Source organism: Motacilla alba, chromosome 9 (assembly GCF_015832195.1).
Source record: "Motacilla alba alba isolate MOTALB_02 chromosome 9, Motacilla_alba_V1.0_pri, whole genome shotgun sequence".
Lineage (NCBI taxonomy): Eukaryota > Metazoa > Chordata > Aves > Passeriformes > Motacillidae > Motacilla > Motacilla alba.
This window is the reverse complement of record NC_052024.1, coordinates 8,778,688-8,804,361: the sequence shown is the minus strand read 5'-3', so window position 1 is coordinate 8,804,361 and position 25,674 is coordinate 8,778,688. Positions and strand designations below refer to the sequence as shown.

At 37.0% G+C, this 25,674-nt stretch overlaps 1 protein-coding gene across 1 annotated transcript in view; it reads left to right on the top strand.

The window, feature by feature from the left end:
- The window catches only part of CUL3 (cullin 3), a 55,307-nt gene that overhangs the window by 24,046 nt on the left and 5,587 nt on the right, over positions 1-25,674 (top strand). Inside the window, exons 3-13 of the mRNA XM_038145465.1 lie at positions 1,632-1,745; positions 8,474-8,634; positions 9,511-9,625; positions 10,892-11,120; positions 12,720-12,865; positions 15,690-15,866; positions 17,044-17,214; positions 18,596-18,703; positions 21,691-21,815; positions 22,173-22,269; positions 23,242-23,376. Of these exons, the coding sequence (XP_038001393.1) occupies positions 1,632-1,745; positions 8,474-8,634; positions 9,511-9,625; positions 10,892-11,120; positions 12,720-12,865; positions 15,690-15,866; positions 17,044-17,214; positions 18,596-18,703; positions 21,691-21,815; positions 22,173-22,269; positions 23,242-23,376 (1,578 nt within the window). The remainder of the gene's footprint in view (positions 1-1,631; positions 1,746-8,473; positions 8,635-9,510; positions 9,626-10,891; positions 11,121-12,719; positions 12,866-15,689; positions 15,867-17,043; positions 17,215-18,595; positions 18,704-21,690; positions 21,816-22,172; positions 22,270-23,241; positions 23,377-25,674) is intronic.

Below are 25,674 nucleotides of genomic sequence, written 5' to 3'. Positions count from 1 at the left end.
GAACTACCAAATAATGTTTATGAAGCTTTTCCATACTGACCAAAGAAGTGAAATAAACCATGTCATGTTTGTTTCTCTTGTTCTGGGAGATTCTGCATATTCTTCACAAGTATGTGAAGTTTTGTGTGTGTGTTTATGTTTTGGCTAAAAACTACCTGGACTGGTTGACAACAGAGCACACATTTGGGAGACCAAAGGGTAAATGATGATCATGATCAGAAAAAATGATGCAGTTAAGCAGTGCTCATAACTGCATATTATGTTTTCCAAAAGCAAGGAGGAGAGGCCTTGCTCAGGTGTGCAGAGTAGGTGTTTGAAGATGTAAGAGAGCTTTGAACAACTTACGCATACCTATATTGCCTAGATGCAGTAACAAGGTGAATATTATTGGGATAAGTTTCCCCTCCTTCATCTTTCCCCTCTTCCTTCCTCCCTCTTCTCTTTCTCTTCCTTCTTCCCTCTCCTCTTCCTCCTCCTGCTCCTCCATTCCTCTCCTTTTCTCCTTCATCCCTCTCTTCCTTGAGACCATTGTGTTGGATGATGTTCCCCACTGTGTCTCTGGTTTGCTCATCTGAGTTTGTGAGTGTGCACAGTAGTGTGGCAGACAGGATGCTCTTACCCTGGTTTGGCCTAATGACTTCATAAAACAGAATGAAGCCTGTCAGGTGAGATGAGATGTTGGTGCAGCTTGTGGCTGCCTGGCATGTGTGTTTTGTTTTCCTGTTTAAATCTCTGTACTGAAATTTACACTATCGGCCAGGTATCAGTCCAAATCAGTGAATGTGAACATTCTGTTCGGTTACAACAGAGGGCAGAATATATTTTGCATGTTATGTAAAAAGTCGATTCCCACATTTTATTAACTCTGGAACAATTTTTTTACATTCCCACAGGTTTCTCTTTGACATTAGTTTCAAGTTTGAGCACTGCAGTATATGCCTGCTGGAAAAAATCAAAATATGAAACTGGATGGGCTTTTTTATTAGTAGGGAGACTAGCAGCAAATAGTCATAAAATCTGAAGTTGATGAGACAGATTAACTTGCAAATTGCAAATACATTCATAAAAAACGAAGATGACTTGTTGTGAAGTCTTGTTGGTATTAATGTAAGAGTCTGATCTTTACCAAGCAGTTGGTTTTTTTCAGAACTGTTGTTTGCTGTATCTTTATGCTATCTCAGCCTGTCTCTCTAAATGTCATCATGGCTAATTTTCCACATGTACTTGTTCCTGTTTGTAGCATTTACTGCTACTACCCAATGTTCTGAAATTACTTGTGATAGTAAAATTACCAGCAATTGAAACACTATAACACAGGAAATGAAAGCTATGAGGAGTTGTCAAAGACTATTTTTAACATTTGAAACTTCAGGAATTCCTTTGAAATTTTAAACCCATGTTTATTTTGTTTCTCTTGTTTCTAGCATAATTTTTCTTACTTATTTTTCCACAGACGGGAAATATGAGGTAGGGATAGTCAACACCCAGGAAAAGAAAGAACCTGTTTGCAAAATTCAGGTCCATAGAGGAGCAAGAATTCTTGTGCTGAAGCTAAGTTTTTAAGATTTAAATGTTGCAGGAGAAACTGACTTGAGTTTATGTCAATATAACTTTTTTTTTTTTCACTTCAGGTGCGAGAAGATGTGTTAAACTCCTTGAATAACAACTTTCTACAAACACTAAACCAAGCATGGAATGATCATCAAACAGCAATGGTGATGATTAGAGACATCCTGATGTATATGGTGGGTATTCTGCTATTTCACACATTTCACAGTGTAGTAAATTGTCCTCTTACCATACTTACCAGTCTTCTTCCAAAGACTACTATCTGTCCCTTGTTTTCAATTTTCTGTGTGCATGCAAGACTGCTGCAGGTGTTTGACAAATTGTAATTGGATTCGTGTTTTAGGTTGTCTCATTATCACCTGAAAAATTGATCTAAAAAATATTTGAACTTTGCAGTTCTTAAAAAATAAGCTAGTCAGACTCATTCTGGCAGATTTTTAGATGTTAGTTCAGGTAGTGGTGTTTTCTTACTGTGGAAAGCACTATGGTGTAAAGCCTCCTGAAACTTCCAGTGTGGTTGTTCTATAAGCTTTAGGATTCAAAGAGGATAATTTTGCTTAGGTGCAGTGTGTGTCCTTGAATGTTAAATTGTAGTTGGATCATTTGCTGTTCACTAAGAACTTGTGTCAAAGATTAAGCAGTGTACATAGAATGTGGTTTTTTGTTGCATGCTTGCCATTTCTCACCTATAGCCAACAGAAAAGACTTTTTTTCCGAGAGAGAGGGCCTAACATTTTTGTGTCTGGATTGTGTTATGCTTTAGGTAGTTGTTAAATATTAAAATTCCCATAATATTTGGGATGTTTTAGGATGCAAGAGAGTATTTTTGCTTAGCTTCTAGACAAAGGTTTTGACTTCAAAAGGAAGTATTGAGATGCTGTGGTTTTTTTGTGTAATATTTTTTCCCCCAAAGTATCATAAATATAATAATTGATGCAGTACTTGACAGTGAAGGACAGACAAAAATGGACTTTTTTGGTCCAAAAAGCAGATGAACTGGAAATGTACTCTATTTGTTGAACAACCAGGAATTAAGATCTTGTCTTGTAGCTGCTAAAGATCTCATGCTGTGACATTGACCATGTTTGTATTAGCTATAAAGTCCTGTTTGGTCAATAAGCTACTACAACTTAAAGAATTTGAAGTAATTACAGAATCATAAACAATTTTTTAAACTGGTTTACTGGCGTTCATGTTGGAGGAGTTGATTTATTTCTGTAGGAAAAAGACCACATATCAAAAAATAGAGTGCTGGATAACATGCCATCAGTGACACTGAATGATTTGTGTGCCAAAAGGAAGATGGACAGATTGTTTTGAAGATGTACTGTCTTTGCTGTGAGACATCTTGGACTCCCTAATCTGTTTGTGAAGGAAAAATAAAAATCAATTGCTGCTAGCTGCATCTAGGCATATTCAAGAATATTTAATGATTAGATTAATCTACCAAAGGTAGTGGTGAATTTTCAGAAAGGTTAGAAGATGGAATCCAGAGCTTTCTAGGAGAGCAGCTGTTGTGTTTTAGCCCAATATTATATATTATTTCAGCACAGGCGGTGCTGGATTGTCCAAAGTAGTGGATAATGCAATGTTATCTGCTGCTCTTAAAATCAATAAATTTCTGATCTTTCAAACAGTGGCAGAGAAAACTGGCTTATAAGCTTTCCTTGTTTTAGTGGCTTGACTGGTATATTAAAGGCCAAAACCTTTTCTCTTTGAGGAAGGGTTGCCTGGTTGAGTTACCACTCCTGGGGGAGCAGGAGAGCTGTTTCCTGAGTATTATTTGCAGTCAGAAGAGCAATGACTTGACTTTGTTTTGAAGTCTGAGAGTGCTGTTCAAACATCCAGCCAGCCTTCTCTTTTCCACCAAGGTTCCAGGAGGAGCAAATCTGCAGCATTCCTTCAAGTGTAAATTGAACTTCATTGGCTGTCCTTTAGATTGAGAACAGAATAATAAATAAGCTTGAATACCTCTGGACTATGTAGCCTTCTGTGTGCTGTTTGACAGTTCCTAATTATTTCAAGTGGGTGTTCAGTTGAGCCCTCTGCTTGACTAATTATTTGACTCCCACAGAGTTTCTTTTTTCCCCTTGTACCACAGAAAGAGAAAAAACTATCCACAATAAAATATATTTATAGTATAGTTGTAAAAATAGAACAAAATTTTCTTTCAAAATGCTTATATGAACTTTGGGGCACTGATGTTTGTTAAACCTCTGTAATGTAATATGGGGCTCATAGTTATAATTTTAATTCTTATTAGGTAGAACTGTCTAGTGTGAAGTTCTAATACAATGGGCAGTCTCCCTCCTTTGACTTGGAGGGACAGAAGGCAGATTGTCAGTAATACATATTTAGATTACAAATTAAAGAATAATCAATGATTTAAAACAAGACTACTTTGAAAGATTTGCCGTTTCACCTTTGTCACTGGGATGTCCTCTTGAGTCAGACATAATTGTCTTCATTCACAAAAGACTAAGAGTAAAAAACTTCCCAGTCTTAAACATGTGTTCATTCAAAAAGTTTGGGAATACTGCCACTACCACAGAATTATAAAGCACCTGTGAAAGATCAGACCTGACTGCTTTTCAAAGAAACAATTTTCAAGAATTTTATAAAATAATGATTTGTCCTTACTTTCTGATGTTGAGTCTGACTGACAGGTTTATAATTACATGCTTTTTCAGAAATAATTTATACATTTTTATTCAAGCAAATCTAATATAACTGACATTAAAAATATTTTATCTAAAAAAAGCACCAAACACTGTATAACCTGAGTCACCAGGCATTGTAAATTAAAATGCTTGTGCTCTAGCAGGAGTATCTGTAATTATCTTATGTTTGTAAGTAAAGCATGACCCAATCCTTGTCTTGTTTTGTAGGCCATCTCGATTACACATCAATTTCAGGAAATGTACCTATTGCCCAGCAGGCCACACTGTGACATCAGTGAAAGTAAAACATTTAATACCCTCTTGAATTCTGGTCTTACTCTCTTGTATTCCTGCTCCAGCCTAGTGGTTTTACATCTTGAACATCTTAAACTAAATTGTATCTGTTTTAATGACACGTTTTTTTTCCAACTTTGTTTCACCTGTTAGCTGCTGTACGATTTAAGTCAAAACAAACATCTTTTCAACCCACCTTAATTTTTTCCTCTGTTTAATTTTTCCATTTTTAAAATAAAAATCAATACAAATAAATCTTTTTTAGGAAGCTATGTGTTTTGTACAGTGGGGTTTGTGCATTATGGTGTTTAACGACTAGAACACTTGCTGGTTGAGGTTATGGCAGGATTTCATTGTTCATGCAGAACATCCTCCACAAGACACTCTCAAGTTTGCCTTATAGTTATGTTTTTAAAAATGTGTATTGCCTTGTCTCTTGTGATTGCTCTCTGGTGAAAGTCTGTTGCTTTCATTTCTGTTGCAGGTGTAGTATGAGAATTTTGCAATCTTTTGCACTTATTGTGCAAGATTTGTCTTGATTATTTTGAGACATTCCAGGTTCCCTGACGAAGTTACAAGTTTATGTAGTTCCACTGGATTTTGTTTGATACAGCACAAGCTCTCTTCCTTTTTACATGTTTAGGTTGCAGTAATTGGTGCCAGAGTAGATGTAATACACTCTGTAAATTCTGGCTCTGTCTGTGACAAGCAGTGGGGCGCTGAAGCAGTCATGTGCTAAGCAGCATCTTTGCTGAGTCAAGTCAGCTACTAAGACAGGTTGAAGCAGTGAAGTTCATTTGGGCATATCTGAAATTCAGCCTCACAGTGGCAGTGCAGGTAAACATACCTACAGTGGGCTTGATTTAGCTGCTCTGTGGAATGGGAGCAGTGGAGGTGGAGTCTGGGCTTTTCTCCAAGCAATGTGAATGTGTGTATTCTTAGAACGTCAAATGGAAACTGGGTTAGACTGGATTCTGTGGTGTCTCTATTACTTGTGCTTGCTAAATTTAAAGCAATTTCAGGTATGCAAGTGCAGCAGTCACACCCCTGAGTGCATTACAGGCCTATGGGTAGTGCCAGTTTCATACTGTCAGAAGTGAACAATTGCTCCTGCAAAAATACAGATGTGGATTTTTCAGAGGGCAGAGCATGCTCTTCTCATCTGTGCTGTGCACAAAGCTGGTGTCTTTTTTTTAGGCCACTGGCAGGTTGGATACGTGAGTTTTGACGAATGACTCTCATTGTCCATGGCTTACACACAAGGTAATAGAGAGAAGTGTTGTTTTTATTTCCAGAACTAGGCTCAAAGACACTTACTGTATACACAAGGGTGTCTGAAGGCTGCTACATCATCCAGATAGTGCATCCGTGCAGAGATGGGTAAAATGTGGCTAGCAGTACCTTGCAGTAGGTGACTTCAGTTCAGAACATTCTGGAGTGTAAACAGGATTGTAATTCATCAGTAATTGCTGTCTGAAACTCCATCCTGTCTTCTGAAAGTTACTCCTACCTTTATGCACCCACTGCTCTCCCCATGGGAAGTGATTTCTGTTCAGCAGTGTGTAGCCTTGTCAGTCAGACCTGTTTCCAAACGGGGCTCTCTGATTTTCTTTTTTAGACTGGGAAGCTTCCAGCAAATGTGATCTGTTACCAAGGGTGAGCAAATCAGCAGCATCAGAAATGTTAATATTGCTGCTCTGGTTTGGGTATTGTTGAGAGGTCTGGCTTACTACAGAGGCTGCTGATAAACTGAGAGGAGTTACTCTTTCACAATGGCAATGTTCAGCACTGCCACAACAGAAGCTATGCAGATGAGTCATGGCCATAGCTTTAATCCTTTTAGATACCCTGCTGCCTGTGCTTCAGAGGCCTGAATATTTTCTTGAAATAATAATTATGTTCTTTTCTCTTCAATTTATAGTATTAGACACTACGTTTTAATTTGCTTTCATCTCTTTGAAAATGTATTTTAACCTTGTCTTACTTGAGAATCACATTTACTTCTGTTCTTGATGTAAGTATGTAAATAAGGAAGTGAAATAAACAACCTTATTTCTAAAAACAGAAAAGCAAAAGTAACCTATTCCAAAGACTTAGCCTGCCACACATCTCTGAACTGACTTCATGAGAGCAGTTAGTAAATGTTGTGCTTTGAGACAGCTGAGCTTGCTTCAGGAGCCACAGAGGAGGCATATCTGACATGTTCCCATCTTGTTTTTTCATTTAAATTCAGGGCTGCCTGTCTGAAGGCAGAGAGTGGGAAATCACACATTATTGCTGCACCCAGTGTTTTGCTTTCCTCTGGTCACCAAGTGGCAATCTGGCATATAATTTAGTCTAGGAATAATTTGTCCATGTGAATACAGGTGCTAAGTGCTGGGCTGTCTGTTCCTTCTTGTTTATTGAAATTGCAGAATTTATGTAAACTTGCAATTTTGGAATATTTTTTCCATAGTCTGAAGCATAACATTTGTTCTTTTAATGGCTTCATTTTCCAGGTGTTTGAGTAGCTTTACTCTTTAATTCTATATGTAATAAAGCACTTGAGATAGTGATGGAACCAGTGGAGAAAGCTACTCTTTATACTCATTTTCATAAATTAACCATCATCCTTTATAGAATTTGATTCTTTTTAGTATTATTGTTTTTGTTATAGCTATATACATTCTTACAAAACCTCATCCTAGTCAGATTTGTGAGTGGGTACAAAACTCCTAGCTTTTTCTAATGTCATTGTCCTGATGCTTAAATGGTAGCAAAACAGTATTTTTAGTAATTGCCCAAACTATGATATTAGAGAAATGGATTATGCCCTGACAGAAATTAACAAAAACAATGATTGCTCATCTCAGAAAGGGGTTGTAAAACTCACAGATTTTCTATTCTTAATATTGCTTTAAGTGGTCTGACCCAGTAGTGCATGCATTCTCTGTCTGCTAGTGACTTTATTAATAGCCTTCCTTTTTTCAGAGTTAAGTTGGGAGAGAGAAATAGGAAAGAAGAGACAAATTTTTGGAGCATTTCTTCAGGTAGCAGTAAGAGACTCAGGGTCTGTTTACCACTCTCAGTCAAATCTGTATGATGACTTTTGGGCTGTGCAGTCTTAAAAATGCTGATTTGAAGATCAATGTTGGTTTTTAAATGTAGGTGCATAAAAAATGGATAGTTGAGGAGCTTGGTCCTTCCCATGGACAGAGATTATATTGGGAGATAGAAGTTAAACATACATGGAAATGTAAAAAATATTTTATTCTCTCCCTCTTCTTTTTTGGGGGAGGAGGTGGTGATTGGGTGAGATTATAATGAAATATAACAAAGTTTTGAAATATTGCTCAAGTGGAATGAAAGTGAATTTGGGGAGGGTGTAAGGAGGGATGTCTACAGAAGTCTTATGTACAATTTTGCAGTACTAAACCATAAAGATTTTGATTGTAACTCTTCTTGTTTTGGCTCTATATTTGCTGCTGTAATTATGCTATTTCAGGAAATTTCACTGAATATTGAATATCTTTTGCCTAAAAGGTGTGGTAGGAAGATGCATGGAAGGGAGGGGGAAGTTAAATTATTTTTCTTAAAGATCAGAAAGAGATGGAAGGGTTTGAGTAGGTAAGTAAAACCTCTTGCAAATAGTGCTATGCATTTAGTCAGTGCTTGGAGACGCCTCTGCACGCAGACTAAAAAGTGGGAAGGCTACAGATCTGCTATGGCTTGCTTTAGTCATAAATGCTGTGCTTATACTCCTAAGCCAAATAGCAATCCCAGTGTAAATGAAGTTTTGGAAAATGGGAGTGATTTTGAATCTTGAAGGGTATACATAATTTCTTTCTGTTAAGAGAAAAGATACGTTTGGTCTTATTTCCACTGTAGAGAAGCAATTGATCTCTTGTATTTTTGAATAGCATTGATGCAGTGAATTCACAGTGTTATTGCTGTTCATGCCCTTGCTGTAGGACCGAGTGTATGTGCAACAGAACAACGTGGAGAATGTCTACAACCTGGGCCTGATCATTTTTCGAGATCAGGTCGTACGTTATGGCTGCATCAGGGATCACCTGAGGCAAACTCTGCTGGATATGATTGCAAGAGAGAGGAAAGGGGAAGTTGTGGACAGGTAAGATGTTTGTAAGTGGAGTCTTGTTGTAAATAATAGCTGTCAGTTTTTAAAGAGTGACTCAAGAACATACAGAAATAATTCGTTATTTAAGATCGCATTTATGACTAAAATTTCTTCAATTCTGGAGTAACATATTTCTTTGTGTATTATATTTTAGCATAATGGTAAACAGGGAAGCTTGTTAGTGTAATTTTCAATATTTACCTTGCTACTCTGCCTGCGTTTCTGTGACTAAGATCACCCAACATGCAATTCAGGAAAAGAAAGAGACTCCCTAGCTACAGCTGTGTATTGTCCCCTACTGCCAGAAAGTGGAATCTTTTTCTATATGTACTTCTTTTGTTTTCATTAACTTGCTGATATATTTGAATTTTGGTGGCATTTATTTGTGTTCAGCTGGGTTTTTTTTCATTTCTTTATATTTTTGTGTGGTTGGTTTTTTAAACAGCCAGCCATCCAAAAACCTCAAACTTTGCATAGCAACTTCCACGTGTGCAGTTGTTTTGAAGTTGCAGTTGCTCAGTTCTGACCTATGTGTGCAGTTTTCTTTAAAATACTATTTTGGGTTAATTTCTTATATATTAATATATATTCTTCATAATTTTATGACTTAGTAGAACTTGAGCCATTTGTCCCTGTCATTGCATTTGAAATACTTAATAAACATTGTCAGCTCTTTAGTTTTGGACAAAACCAAACAACTTTGCTTGTGGAGTGTTCCTGAAAATGCCATGTACCAAACAGATTAGAATGGACTTTCTATTGCTACATTTTATTGAAGTTAATATTGTGTTATGAGTTGTTATTCTGCTGTGTACTCTGTCTTACAACCACGTAGATTTCTCAAGTTGTTAACAACTTACTTTTTGGCAGAGGCGCAATAAGAAATGCTTGCCAGATGTTAATGATTCTAGGTCTTGAAGGAAGGTCAGTCTATGAAGAAGACTTTGAGGCTCCCTTTTTGGAGATGTCTGCAGAATTTTTTCAGGTACAGCAATATTCTAATACCATATTTGGAATGCTGTTATAACTCTCAGATCTCTGAACTGTCAGATTTGGTGGTGCTTTACATACTTGTTGCTTTTTTGATGAGCATGTCCATCTCCATTAAATGAAATAAGAAAAATAGTCACTATCTTTGCAGGAAAAAAGTAACGCAGATTTTACAGAATTAGCATAATTTGAATGTAGTTTTGAGCTATGGGTGCCAGTGACATGTACAATAATCATCATGCTAATCTTGTGCCTGCTTTAGATTATTTCATGTAACTTAGTCTACATCTGCTTTGCCCCCACAGTCTTTTTGAAATGCCAGTAGCATGAAAGTTTCAAACTGTTTCAGGCTTGGAAACCTGTCAAACTGCCTTTGAGGAAACTTTGATACCTTCATAGTTTCCACATTTGTGAGAGTTTTTTTGTAATAAAATAAACCAAGTCAAGGAACTAAGCATACCCCAGTGGCTCTCCAGTTGTTGATCAGCCACCAAATAATACATTCCAGATATTTTCTGATGGGGTTTTTTTGTGAGATACTTGAAAGAGGAAAGCCAGTTTAGTGCTAGTTGAGTGTAATGATCATCTATTGCTGGAAATTGATAGAAAATTTTAAATCATGTTAAAAATATCTAGATAAGGTAAATTGTGAGTCTCCTATTTCTTACCCAGGATCAATTGTTATATGCTCTGATCTCCTAACTTCCTTGAAAAGCAGAAGCATATGTTGCACAGCCATTTAAATGTCAGTGTTCTGGTTTTCATTGGTGCTTATATAAAATTAAGAAAAATAATCACTGTCATTTAAGTTCTATTACTTAGCTTTCCCTGAAAAATGAGACATCTTTTCTCCAAAGACTCTGCTGACCAGTATGAATAAAAACAATTTGACATGAAATAATGTGCTTAGCATTGTCACTAATGAGAATAAGGAGAACTACCATAAACTGATATTTGGAAGGAATTTTTGATCCTTCCCTTTCCCCATCTTTGTTTTCTTTGAAACTGTGGCTGAAACTGTAGTTGGTAACTGGGAACTAAGTTGGCTTGGGTTGTTTTACTTTGAAAAATACATTGTTTATATTGCATGTACCCCCTTATGTAACACATTTAGTATAATAGAATCTTTATTTTGTGTTGTGTATGTGAATCTTGAATGTGCTGTGTTTGATTTGAACTTGCTTATAAATGCTGATCTGACATGTTTTCTTTTTACCCTTTACAAAAAAAGTCTGAAAGTATTAATTTGTGTTAATCACAGATGGAAAGTCAGAAATTTTTAGCTGAAAACAGTGCTTCTGTATATATAAAGAAAGTAGAAGCTAGAATTAATGAAGAAATAGAGCGGGTGATGCATTGTCTGGATAAATCAACAGAAGAACCCATTGTGAAAGTTGTTGAGAGGGAGCTTATTTCCAAGCATATGAAAACTATAGTGGAAATGGAGAACTCTGGGCTAGTTCATATGCTGAAGAATGGGAAGACAGAAGGTAAGACTGCATCATTTGTGAAACACAAATGCTTCTGATACTGCTTATTGTTTTTAAACGTGGAATAAGTCAAGCTTAACATCTGTGTTTCTCTGTAACTGGGGAAACAGTTACTAACTGTTTCACAAACATCTGAGAATATTCAGTGACTATTAGATGGCTCTTAAAACAGAGCCCATACACTTAACTTGTTTCTGTTTAGTGCCAGATACAGGTAGTTTTTTGGTAAACTATCTCATAAGAAAAGTGCAAATCTCTTGTAGTGGTTTTTGTCACCAGTTGACCATGAGCCATTTTATTTTATTATTTCCATTCCTCTGTATATGTATTTGTGAAAATGCATCACATTATTTTGGCCCACAGGCAGTTATTTAAAAAGTACTTGTGTAAAAGACTTAAACAGAAGCATTGCAGGTCCAATTCTTGGGGAAGGGGTGTTGCTGCAGAAAGGAGTTGGCCATTTCTAAAGGATAAGAAGCAGCTTATTGAAGTGGTTGAAACAGAAGGGCTTGGCTTGATTTTCTGTTCCCTAATAGAGGTTAATGTGGGACAGAGTGACTGAATGAAAGTTATTATGGAAATAGAACCTAAGTTTCTAAAGCAGCATAACAAAGAGAGGGATTGTAGTATCTATATTTAGAAATTAGTGCTCACTCTAAAGCCATGAGAATGGGAAGCAGCCTTGCTGCTTAGATTAATGGCCTTTGTTCATTAAAGCAGCTTCACAATTACTAGGTGATAGTCAGAGCACAAAATGAGCACATTTCCTAGCTGTAAAAAATAATTACTCTGTTGAAAAAGAAAGTAATAATACTATACTTAAGACTTTCTTCTTCAATATCCAGTTTAGATAACCTTCAGGCTGAGGGTGCAAGGATATTGAAGGGCATTCATAAAATACAGGAATTTGTTTAACTTTTATCAGCCTTAGTTTGATTCAATTAACTAGTAGAGTGGAAATGCTGCTTTGTAAAGATGAGATTTTTCACAAAGGTGCAAGGATGGATTATTATTTTGGAAAGTAATGTTTAGCCTAAGCCTTATTTCTCAATATTTTAGGTGGATGAAACGTAGTAGTGTAAAAATGACTGGCTTTAAGACAAATATAAATGAAACTCTAAGTTTTTACCAGTTTTTGCTTTTGATACAGAAACAAGCATCTCATTAGTGCTGTCCTATTTGGTTTAACTTTTTTTCAAAAAAAAAAAAAAGTTGGATGCAATGCTTGATTTTGGGAATGATAATCTTGGAAGCTACTTTCTTAAATACCCCTGGAAAGCATAATCTTGCTGAAGGTCTAATAGGTTCACTATCCTTTAGAATTAACATAATCTTTTGCTGGCCTGGAGGTTCCCTGCTATAGACAACACAGAATAACTGAATACAGTCTTTGCTTTTTATTTTGATGCTGCTGCAATCAGCAGCTTGTCAGGGCTAAAGGAAAGAGGAGATCAGAAGAATCTGGTGCCTGAGCTGTTACAGGATGCTTTCTGTGGCTCAAGAGGCTGAACTTCAACTGTCAGCTTTAGCTCTGAGATGAATGAGTTACAGAAGTGTAACACAGAGGTGTCCTGCATCATCTCTCATTCTTCCTTGCAGACCTTGCTTGCATGTACAAGTTGTTCAGCCGTGTGCCAAATGGTCTGAAGACTATGTGTGAGTGCATGAGCTCATACCTGAGAGAGCAAGGCAAAGCACTGGTTTCTGAAGAGGGAGAAGGAAAGAATCCAGTTGACTACATTCAGGTAGTTAAATACTTTACCTTCCTTTTCTTTCCCACATGCCCCACATTAGCAGTTCACCACATACACAATTTATAAGGTATACTTTAGTATTGATTCAAAAGGTGTTGTTATTAATAAGCTAAATTTATAAATTATTTTTAATGTACGTTCTCTGAATCTTCAGACATGTTTAGAACTCTTTCTGAAATTGGTTGGAAAGCACGTACTAAGTTTTTGTGCTTTTAGTACTTGCTTTTAATAAACAACTTTTTCAGCCTAATTATCTAACTGCTGGGAACTTCTTGGATTTCCCTAAATGCTGTGTCTCCAGAGTGAGTTGTATGTCTGCTGACAAATAGCTTTATAGTGTCCACTTCGTTTAATTTTATGTAACGTTAGCTATCAGTGTTTATTGAGGCAAAAATCACATGGCAGTATTTCATGGCAAGCTTAGCTGTGACTGAGAGGTGAATGTGTTTATCAGTCATAACAAATGACTCATTCCATTCTCTGTCTCCATAAGAAACAGAACAGTTCTGCATGTTAAAAGATGTGAGTGTTGTTTCTTGTTCTCTCTCACTAAGTGATGTGTACCATTAATTTATCAAGATCACAAAATATGCTTCAGAATTATTTGTCATCTTTTCTCTTTCATTGTCTCTGAGAATATGGTTTGAAATTTGCATATAAAACCTTTAGACTTCATTGAACCTTAAAGCTGTGTTTCTATAGCTAGAAGATGTTTTATATTTATTGTGCAAGTGTGTATTCATTAAACACTGTGGTTTTTTAAAATGTGTGGTTCAAGTCCTTGTGTCTGTTCTTCATGAGAAACATTTAATGTATGTCTGTCAATCTCTGCTGTTTTGTTTGAAGACAATTACTACTAGAACTGGTTACTCTTTGAAGAAGCCATTTGAGTATAAAAACATTTTTGATTGGATTATTAATTTTCTGGCAATGCTGAAGCAAACTTCTTACCAGGCTTGCACAATAATCACTTCTTCAAGGCCTGGTTAAAAAAAGAGAGAATGCCCTTGAAAAATTATTAGCTTTAATGATTAAGGACTCTTACATTTGTGGTGGTGTGATTTAGAGAAAAAAAAAACAGGGGAGGGGGGATAGTTTGCACATAGTGCAAACTTTGTGGAAAATAACGGTCTGTATTACTTTGAAGTAATTTTAGCTCCTGATGAGCCTAAAGAGGTATCATAAAAAAATTTAACTGAGAAAGACTGATCTAAAAACTTAATTATAAAGATAGTATCAAGGTTTCCTGTCACAAAGGTGGAAAGCAAAATGAGGCTGAGGAAGACTTGCCTGTGTGCTTTGGCATAGCTCAGCCCCTCAGTACGGACTCCGACATCTCATGAAGACGTCCTGGGGCAGGGATTGACATTCAGTTACTGAAAAACCCCAGAAAGGCTTATCCACCACTTCCACTGAGGGGATGGAAATAGAGAGGAATATCTATGAATTGAGAAACCACCTTGCTCTTTTCATCTCAGCTATGTTCATGTGAATCTATCAAGGACAATAGCACTAAGGAGGCAGACATGGAAGCTGCATTAACCATCAAGGAAAAAAACTCCATCATAGCTCAGCACTGCTTCCACAACATGACATCACCCTGAGCATAATTGGTGAGATGCTTGCAACAGCATTGCCAGGGGATTAGATGTAAAACTTTGTATAATAGTTTGAAGGGATGTTGAAATGCTTTTGTAATTCAAGGTACTAACAGTTTCTCCTGTTTAACACCAGGTTGTTCAGATGGTGTACTCCTGGAGAGGAGACATGAGCTAACCTTGGTAAACAGAGAGATAGTGGGATTTACTTTGAATTTAAAATTTCTAATACGCATTAATTAGCCTGTCTAAAGATCATTCCTTTAAGTGAGATGGTGAGTTCCTAAGAAATATTACTACTTCTTTGAGTAATTCTTGAATGGCTTCTTTAAGTAACCGCATATGAATAATTTCATAAGAACCTGAAGATGTGAATATCCCTTAACTTGAAGAGTTTTTGCAGGCAGTGGTTGTCCATGACAAATCTAACTCTCAAGTGAAATTCTCTCCCCTGCCTGCCAAATGCTGTCTCAGTTAAATCCTCTGTGTATCATAAATACTTAGCAAGGTGCTCAGGAGAGATGCTTCCCCCTTCTATACTCAGTTGCTTTAACCTTGGATGGAGATGTAAAAATGGTGCTGAGAGTCCAATGGTTTAGTTCAGAGGAGGTGCTTCAGTTCAGGAACCTGATGCATGTATCTAATTTTCATATGCTCCCAGTGACTCCTAATGATCAGCAAGAAACACACGACTGAATAATGCAGAACATGTCCCTGGATTGAATCAGAGGGAAACACAAACACTGACAAGTTTAGGCCTGTTGTTGCAGTGTGTTTTCTCCTCAAACTTGTTCAGTAGCTCTAGGGATGCACTTAATGGGTGCTCAGCCTCAGCTTTCCCATATGCTGTGTTTATGATACTGACTTTGTCTATGTTGTTTGAAATGGAAAAGGCTTAATGAGTGCAACAAATACCTCCTTTAAGTTGTTGATTCAAAAATACAGGAAGTCAACCTGTTGAACAAGGGTGTCAGTGTTTGACACCAATATTTTAGCCAGTTTATGTGAAAATTGCTTCCATAAGAGATTCATGGCAGCAATAGACATTGAAAAAGGTAAATGACATTTCAGATACTTTCTAACAATTCTGGACAGAGAGTATCAGAACCTCTGACTGTATATCTGGTCTTCTCTATGGCCTCATCTATTATTATTGTTTCCCAGCTTACAACTTCACATCAGTGAAAATGGTTTTGCTTTCTGCTCATTTTTGCCAGGGTTTACTGGACTTGAAGAGTAGGTTTGATCGCTTCCTTCAGGAATCTTTCAATAACGACCGGCTCTTCAAGCAGACGATTGCGGGTGACTTCGAGTACTTCCTCAACCTCAACTCCAGGTCTCCAGAGTACCTCTCATTATTTATTGACGATAAGCTGAAAAAGGGAGTCAAGGGAGTAAGTATAAATCAGCTCAAAATATCATGCTTTTTACTCTGTAAACTTGGATGGAATTAAACTAAGCTGCTTTTTAAGAATTATTTTTATATTAAGAGAAACGATAATTTTACCTTCAAGAAGGTGTGTGTAACACGTCTGAGCTCATAACACTTTAGATCTAAACTTACAGAAAAATCAGGCGTAAGGAGATCTGTGTGGCTTGTCACCTCCCTCTGAAAGAGCACACCCGAACTACTTACAGCAGATACTGTCTCAAAAAACAATTAAGTTATGGTAGAATCTGCAACTCTCTTCTTTTGAAACCTTACATATAATTTCCTTAAGTATATTTATATACCTATTATTACTTTATATTTATTTTTATATTATATAATATATATTTATTACTTTATATTTATTTTACTTTATATTACTTTATATTTATTCTCTAAACAAATTAATTTTCAAAAGAAATTATTAGATAATGAGAATAGCTAGTCTCATTATCTAATAATTTCTTTTGAAAATTAATTTGTTTAGAGAAAAGGGTTTGTCTTTGCTGCTTTTTACTGTTTTTACATACCAGAGAACTATTACCATATCTGTCTTCTAGTTCTGAATACGTCTGTTGCCTTCAGTCTTAGCTGCTTTCATGACATTTTCTGAGGTACAGAATCCAGACTGGACAGGATGGTTCAGCTGAGACTTCAGTTACTCTAAATAAAACTTAGTATTAGAGCATACAACTTGGGCTTTGGGAATCAAATAGTAAATTCTGTTTTTTTATAAAACAAATAATCGTTTTATTTGCGTGGCACTAGACAGGCTTTACAAAAGATGTCTTAACAGTTAAAAGCTTTCATTCCAAATGAACTTTTCTGCTCCTAATAGTGATTTCCCTCATGCTGTTTTAAACTTACCCAGAAACTTTTACTGTATTTATCAAGGCATTCTATCAATTTATTGTTTCCCTTCTCCCTTGCTCTTTCCTTTCCCTTCATTTTAGATTTCTTCTTAGTATTTCTTACTCCACTTTATTGTGTTAGTGCACTGTTCTTTCTGCTGCCAATCATATATTGGACCAGTTTTGTTGGCTACTGTTAGACCATCTGCTGCTGTGAATTACTTGAAGTACTTAGGTTGTGCAAGACACTTATGCTGGAAGATTAAAACCAGCAAATTATTTCTTTTACAGCTAACAGAACAAGAAGTAGAAACTATATTGGATAAGGCAATGGTTTTATTCAGGTTTATGCAAGAGAAAGATGTTTTTGAACGCTATTACAAGCAGCACTTGGCAAGAAGACTTCTCACAAATAAGAGTGTTTCAGATGACTCTGAGAAAAATATGATCTCCAAGTTAAAGGTAAGACAGTACTTGCATACTTTTTAGGGATTTCTCTTTTTTTTTTGTTTTTCATAAATATGTTTTTTTCTGTTTTTACATGAGATGTAGAGATAATATTAATCTTGATGGCTGCTAAATACAGAGCTGATTTTGAAAGCCCCAGAAGAAAATACAAAAGGTTTTTCAAATATTTTCATGGAAATAAAAGGAGGGAAGTACTGAAAAGCCCCTGTGATGAGAGTGCAATCTAGAAAACATGTTTTTTTTCTAAGTTTTTAAATAGTAGGACAACTGCAGTGACTGAATTTGAAGACTGTTTTGTCCTGTGTTTTCTGTTATTCATGGGAGAATTTTGTTACTGCTTGTGTTGCTGGTTTTTAGTTGTCTCCATCAGCAGACTGATGCTAATACTCAATTCCTTTTTGATTAAGTGTTTTGAAAAAAATATTTGTATCAGTCTTTAGAAACACCTTTTCCTTAGCTGGGTAAATACTCATTAAATAGACCAAGAGATGGAGAAGAAGGTAAAGCCTAAAGTTGAACAGACCTTAAACAAAGTTCTATTGCAGCTTCCTCTCAAGTTGAATGATAAATGATTAGAGCACTTCTGGAGCAGAGGGATCCTAAAATCAAACTGCACTGATGCTTATTTTTGAACTTCATATTCCATCAGTGAGCCAAGGCTGTTTGTATCAGATTTCTCCCAATTTCTCAGTATTAATAATTCCTTCTCAATTACCTCTCCACCACTTTGAGCCTGGTGATTCAGAAAGCACAGGGCACACACACATTTGCAAGATGAATCAGTGCACATGAAGTGCCCTCTTTTCTTACAGAGCTGCAGAGTGCTCAGGATGCTGAATCTAGCAGGCTTCCTTTCCCGTGCATTCACAGTATGTGTTAGAAACAGGCACTCTGTCCTGCCTGTGCACATCTGTCCGTGTGCAGGTGTTCCTGATTCTCACAAGGTCTGGGAGTCTTGCTGGGTAACTGCAGTCAGCCTTCAAAATAAAACACTCCTAGGACAACAGGAGTTTCCTTGTGATATAAATAGGGTTCATTCCCCTTTACAGAATTGTGCTAAAAGCAGATGAAAGTACATGTCTTGATTTGATAAGCTGTCACAGGTTTTTTTAATATAATATAGAAATCTAAGACAAAAATACAATAATGGAGAAAAGAGAAGGAAAGCAAGTTAAGATCTGTGTAGGGTTAGATCTTTATATAAAGATAGGAGCATTTTCTGAGATCTGAATGTAATGCAAATGGAAATTCCAGTAACTGAAAGTACAGAAATGTAATTTTGGGGATTTATAAGCTAACTTAAGTCTTGCAGTTTGCCTTTCAGAAGCTTTGTTATCGTAGTACCGGTACAACAAATTATTTTGTGTGTTTTTAGACTGAATGTGGATGTCAATTCACGTCGAAACTGGAAGGAATGTTCAGGGACATGAGCATCTCAAACACAACGATGGATGAATTCAGGCAACATCTTCAGGCGACAGGGGTAAGTGCTGGGATCTGCTTGACCTTTTGCTTCAGTGCAAACCCTGCACACGTGTCCACGCTTGCGGTTCTTCATTTGTTGGTAAATGTGTGTGCGGAGAAAGACTCGGTCAGCTTGTGCCGATTGTTTCTTATAAATTGCATCAGCATTTCCTGGAATGCCGGAGTCGGCCGGGACTTGCGTGCCCGTCTCGAGCGGTGCCGGTTCCATGGCAGTAGATCCGTGTGTCCCAAGGGCCGGGCCGCGGTGCGCGGCTCTGCCGGGCCGCACCGCCAGGGGGCGCGCCCTGCCCGCCCCGGGCCAGCTGTGCGGCGCTGCGGGGCCGGCTGCCGTGCGCGCTTCCCAGCGCAGCCTCCCCGCCTGCGAGCTTCAGCACGAGCTGCCGTGTGTATTTGCCAAGAGCACCAAAAATGCTGCAGGTATTTGCAAAGCACACCATCTCATCTTGAGCTTTCCTGGCACAATTAATGCCTTTGCTAAAACTGCTATTTTATTGCGGATTTCAAAATTTAGTTTTTAAAGTTTTCTTGCAAGTTGTGAAATATTGATTTAGTTGTTTAGTAATTGATTTATTGTTTAGTAATTGGAAAAATGACACCATCTTGTAAAAAGTAGGCCCCTGGAATATTTTAAGGAGATAGCATTCTTTCTGAGTATCAGTTTACGTGCTCTAAAACATTTTTCTGTAGTGATGCTCAGTAGCACTTAATAATGTATAATAAACAGCCAAGTAGTTCCCTGTGTGCAGGTAAGTAGGGTCAGTACATCAAACCTGTGTGAGTCAGTTTCAGAAGTCTGAATGCCAGGAATATTTTCATGGATATACTCTGTCCAGTGTCCCTGGTTGTGCGAGGTGATATGAAATCTTTGTTGTCTTAAAGCATTTGGCTGAAATCCTCCTCATCAGCATTCTGTGACTCATCATGAGTAGGAGAACAGCATGTTCTCTAAGAGGATTCAGAAAAGGATGGAGAGGAAGTGGATAAAGGTGTTTTTGGACAGGCAGCTTCACTACTGGTTTGTTTGGTTTCTCTGCTTTAGAGGCTAGTCATGTTTTGCTTCTGGAATGCTTGAAATATAAATTTCAATAAAAATTTGTTAGAGCATTCCCTTTTTTTGGTAGCATGACAGGCTTGCACATGTAGGGAAAGGGTGGGGTTGTCCTTAAAGAGTCATGTACTTTATGTGACAATCTTAAAATAAGTGAGTTAATAAATTATATCTCTATCTTCTTTTTAGCTATATACAGCTAAGATGAATTTAAAATATTAACAGATGTTCTGTGAGGCTTTATTTGAAAGTTCATCTTTCTCTTGGAAAGACACCAGCAGTTTATGTGATGGTTTCCTTGTGGTCAGCCTAATCGTGGCTATCTAATGAAATTTCCAGAAGTACTGTTTAGGAAATACAGGAGGATTTGGGGGATTTTGTTACTGTTAAATTGCTGGTGATATGGTGTTTTATATGAAATCATTTGTTCTGCTCCTTTGTAAACAGTTTCAGTACCTTGAATGTGTACTGTGCCTCCTAGAGGTGTCAGACATCTGCTTTTCTCACAATAGTCCTACCTGCAAAATTTCCTTCTGTATCCTCTGTCTGAGATACAGGCAGTGCCAAGGTCTGTGTAGATGATTGATTTGCTCTCTAAGTGGAAAGCTCAGCACCAGGGAAAGTCCAGGCTTATAGATTGAGAGATTTCTGTAACTGTGATCCTGGAACATTTCTTGGAGTTCTGTAAAGACTGGGTCACTTCAGGGCACTTTCCACTAGTTCATACCATTTTTACGCTGAAAAGACATCTTGTAAAATAAAGTGCTGCCAAAACTTCTTTGTGTTACCAACTGCTTAGTGCTTATAATGTAGGATGGGGAGCATTCTGAATTAGTGCTGTGTTCTGGTCTGGCAAAGACCAAAAAAATTTGGGAAATTGTTGCCATCTCAGCTCAAATGTTTCAGTTCCAGATAAATATATTTTCTGTATCCTTCTGTCTGCACTGATGGCTTTTTCCCACACTTTGGCTGGAGGGAGAAAACTGCTGAAGCTTGTTTAGGTTTGTCAGAAGTTTCCTGGCACAAGCTGGTTGGTGCACACTACACACAATACAAAAACTCTTCTGTAGTGCATGGGAATGCTACTCTGCTATTGAATAGTGAAAGTTTGAGTTCAGGTGGAAGTTTTTGACTTTCTAAAACATAATGTATTCTATTTCTGTGTAGTGGATTTATGTAACTAGAATATTGTTTGCTTTGGGTTTTTGTCCATAATGTGTGTTCTTTGAATGTATTGGCTCTACCTCCTAAAGCTGAAAGTAGTCAATTTTAAGCTTAATAATGCTCAGCTTATTTGGGATACCTAATGGTATCCCAAATACTGGTAGCCAGACCTTTATCATCTGCCAACACATCTTTATAGATCAGCACTTGAGCTGGGGAACGTTTCCTCACGAGTGCTGAATATTCAGTCAAGGCTGTCCTTAGGGAAAGAGGATAGCTGGGCTGTGCCAAAGTGACTAACTGTTGGCATTGCAGTCCAGAGATAAGCTCCCGATGGTTCAACATCAGATAGGCAGTATCTCCTCTCTACTTCCAGAGAGTACATTTATTTAGAAAGAGTTATTTTTAAACTGACATGTTTCATGCAACCCAGCTTTATTGGATGTCATCAAAAAACCCATTTACAAAGATTTGTTGCATGTATCACAAGTTCTGTTTATGATCACAGATGCTTCATTCTTGATTAAGAATTCCTTTTGTTCAATTCTTTATGCTCTTAAATGCCAGAGGGGAATAATGTAGAGGATTTTTGCTGTACAATCTACTCTGATAGTGATGAATCAATGTATTTGTCTGGTTTTGTAAAAAGAATGTTTATAGATAGGTTTATTTCTTTTGTAGCTAGACAAAATTCCAAGTATTTTACATTGATACAGACAAAATGGTAAAACATGGTCTTGTTTTAAAATAGTTTTTCTTCCAATTACCCTTAGGTCTCACTAGGAGGTGTTGATCTCACAGTGCGTGTCCTCACAACGGGTTACTGGCCTACCCAGTCAGCCACACCAAAGTGCAACATCCCTCCAGCTCCCAGACATGCTTTTGAAATATTTAGAAGGTATGTATTCCTGCAGATTTTTAGGTAGAAGTTTAAGAAGGAACTTTCTAAACTTACCTATACAGATTTTTATTTTTTTTTAACCTGCACAGATGCTTTTTTAACAGCTTTACTGTTAAAGATGTGCTGGCAAACTGTTCTTTTTCAGTTCATGTGAAAATTAGAGAATGCAATACTTGCATTATGATCCTTGAGGTTTTGGGAGAAAATTCTGGCAAAAAGTTAATATTTTGAAAAAGCAAAAATGTTTTAAGAATCTCCTCAATAGTTCCAAAAGGCTGTGTAACTTTTTACATGTATTTCCTCTTCAATACAAAATGTGAGCTATATATTGTTTTCATTTCAATTCCATTACAGATTTTATTTAGCCAAACACAGTGGGCGACAGCTGACACTCCAGCATCACATGGGTTCTGCAGATCTCAATGCCACTTTCTATGGGCCTGTTAAAAAGGTAGAGAACCAAGATTATATAAATATTGTATCTTTTGTTAAAAGTAAGCAAATGCTTTTTTATTTTTTGTAACTTCAGAATTTTGTAGAATAAAAGCAAACCCATTGAGAATGTAAGACTAAGAAAAATATGCTTTCCATCAGCCTTATAGTCTGATCCCTTTGTGCAGTAGTTTTCCTTTGACTTTTTTTTCCCCTCAGAATTTAATTTGAATGTATCACTCAGCATCATCTTTTACTTGTAGAAAAGTAATAAATATGCTCTTGAAGGGACCTGGGGTGTTTCAGTGGTTTGGATTTTTTTTGACTGTCAGTGAAAAGCGAAAAGCAACTTGTTACTTGTTTTTGCTAAGCCAAGTTTAGCCTGCTTTTCATATGCAGAGTGCAATGTAGACAACATTTTTTCAAAAACAAGACTCTAGCAGAGTTTATAGAAGTACAATGCTGAATTGGTATGTGTACAAGAAAGGAATTTTGTAGTGATTAGACCAATACTAAAATGCTAAGCTAGAACTAGTAATGGCATGATGCTTGTGGGAGGCAATGCAAATTGAAAGCAAAATTCTTACAACAAAGTATTAATAACATGCACTTGGGAGGATGTTGGAAATGTGTTACTGTAGGATAAGTATGTTGATAGCTTTAAAGATAAGCTTAAGAAAACTTGAAGGGTGGACAAGTGATGGAACAGGGGCCTCAGAGGTGGTGAAGTCTCCATCCTTAGCAATGGTCACTGTTTGATTAGTGGCTGTGGATGGCCTGGTCTGGGCTCTGTATGGAGCTCAGTCTCCCTGGCATTGTAAAGCAGCTGCTGGAGGAACATCCTGGTCATGCCCCTTGGTGTTTGCTTTTTTGTCACTTCTGTAGGCTAATCTCCTAGAAAAATGTTTCATCATGAAACTTTTATCTTATCAGGATAAAACATTTTTTCAGTGAAGAATAATCTAACAGTAGTTTTGGAATTTTAAAATAGGAAGATGGCTCAGAAGTTGGTGTAGGAGGTGCCCAAGTAACTGGCTCAAATACACGGAAGCACATATTGCAAGTCTCCACTTTCCAGATGACAATATTAATGCTATTTAACAACAGAGAAAAATACACCTTTGAGGTAAGTGTGTGGGTTTCTCACCTGATTCTAAATAACTGCTATGGGCACTTTCTTGTCCTCTTGAGTTAGGCATTTGAAGATCAGGTGCCTCTCACTCTATTTGAGTGTGGATCAGGCCAAGCAGATCATTAGCAATTCACCTGGGAAGCAGTTTTGGGGGAGGAAATTATTTGGGAGCTGAAGGTTTCAGAAATGTTTGAGAAGTGTGAGTGTGGTTGTTCTAGGCCATTGAGCTGTAGAAAAGCTGAAGTTGAAATGCAGCAGGTGGCTCCATTTCCTCATTTTGTCTTTGAAAAACTGGATTTAGAGGCCAAAGGGTGGAGAAGGGTTTGTATCCTGGCTTCTTGAGTACCTAAGTAAAATTGGCAGGCTGGACTGAGCTGGAGGATGAATCCAAGAACTTTCAGCCTTTGTCTCAGCTGATCAGCCAGAAAGGACAGTGAAAAAGGGTCTGGATAGATTCTTAACAAGGAGACTATAGAGTGTTGTTGGGAAAGGTTGAAATGTCTGCTAAGAGATGATGATGATGAAGAAGGCTTTAGGAGAGGAGGAGGATCATGTGCTTAGTTGTGTGAACACTATATTGTTAAGATAAATTGATAGTTTTGTTTTGGACATTGTCCTCTGCTTGAGAGAGCATTGGCAGCCTTGAAAAGCAGTGTGGGTGCAGTTTGAAACAGTTGATTTCCAGGTTTTCTCATCTGCTTTTAACTGTGCTATGCATAGTAATCATCTGCCTTTTTGTTTGGATTGTGTTTTCAGCTTATTTGGCATACTTCTACCTTGTTAATAAAGAAAGTTTCTTTGAAATGGTCTCACTAGTGATTAAGGAAGGCAGGATTTGATAAGAGACTCTTAATAAACTACTGATAATTTAAAATGTTATTTTAGAACACAAAGTCCTGTGTGTTATGAAATCCATTGTAGGAACATTACAGCTTTGAGTACTTTGCAGAATATTTGAGGGGTTGAAAACAAGGAGGGGGGAGCTTTCTTTTTTTCTTGAAGCTGATTTTGAAATTGGGCTGGTGACTTCCTTATTCTACCAAACTGCAGGCTTAATGAGTAGTAGAGCCTTAGCTATGTATGAATAAATAACACTTGGGAGAGCAATGAAAAATACAGTTTTTAATACATGCTCTAAATTATACTTGATTTTACCAAGACCAGATGACAGAGAAATATGTCCATCTGCTTTTAGGTTGTATGTTTTGTTTATTTCTCATTTGGGAGTTCTTAAGCTCTTGCTTTGTGTCCCACTTGAACTAAAACATTAAGGAGGCATATTTGTGTTGTTTGGTTTCTTTGGTGAAGTGTGTGGGAGTTGTCTTTAACCCCAGCCAGGAAAGCTTATGAAAACTTCAGAGGAGAATGCATTTTATCTTTGTTCATTGATTATTGGATATCCTGCTGAGTGCTGGGCAACCATTCCTTCTCTGTTGTGTCAGATGAGTGCTTTCAGTGCAGCAGAGCACATGAGCTGACTTGTGTGTGCTGGTGTATCCTAAAGCTGTCTGATACACAGCATTCTCCAGATTCACAGCTCAACAGATTCATCTGAAGTTGCCTTCACAGCTGAACAGACTTTGCTGTTTTATTTTGCATTCAGTGTGATTATTAATTGCAAACTTGATAAGATCCTCATAATAATTCTAATAGCCATTAAGCCATGTGATTGAGGAAAAAAAAACTGATAATGCAAAAATTATCCATAAAATACTGTGGAAACTTAATGGATCGTTTCCTGGAAAAATTTCTTCACAAAAAAGAAATACATTTATTTTATTCCCATACAGCAACATTTCATTTGTATATGCAAAACAGCTATTGGCCATATAGGTGCTACTGAAGTGGAAGAGAATCTTCATGCAGGCTTTTAAAGAATGCTAATTTTTTCTACAAATTCATTTTCTAATCAAGTCTTATACTCAACATATTTTTCAGTTGGTTTACATTACATACAGCTCAGTATTTTAAAAGGTGAAGCTCACTTTTTGTAATGACATCAGAAATAAGCGTGGTTCTTTATGTTTAACAAACAAGAAATACAAATGTGACCGTAGTAGAAGTTAATTTGTGGAATAATTCCACAAAAATGACAGATTAGAACTGTAAACTAGAACTGTAAATGAGGTTACCTGTTCCATCTTTTTCTGTCTGCTTTGGAAGGTACACAAGTTGTAGTCTGTAAATAAAACTAAAAATGCATTTATTATTTCCACAAAATGACAGTTCTTTTCCTTTGTTTTTCTGCACATTTTCCTTCTAATAATCTGTGTTCTTGTATAGAACTGACAG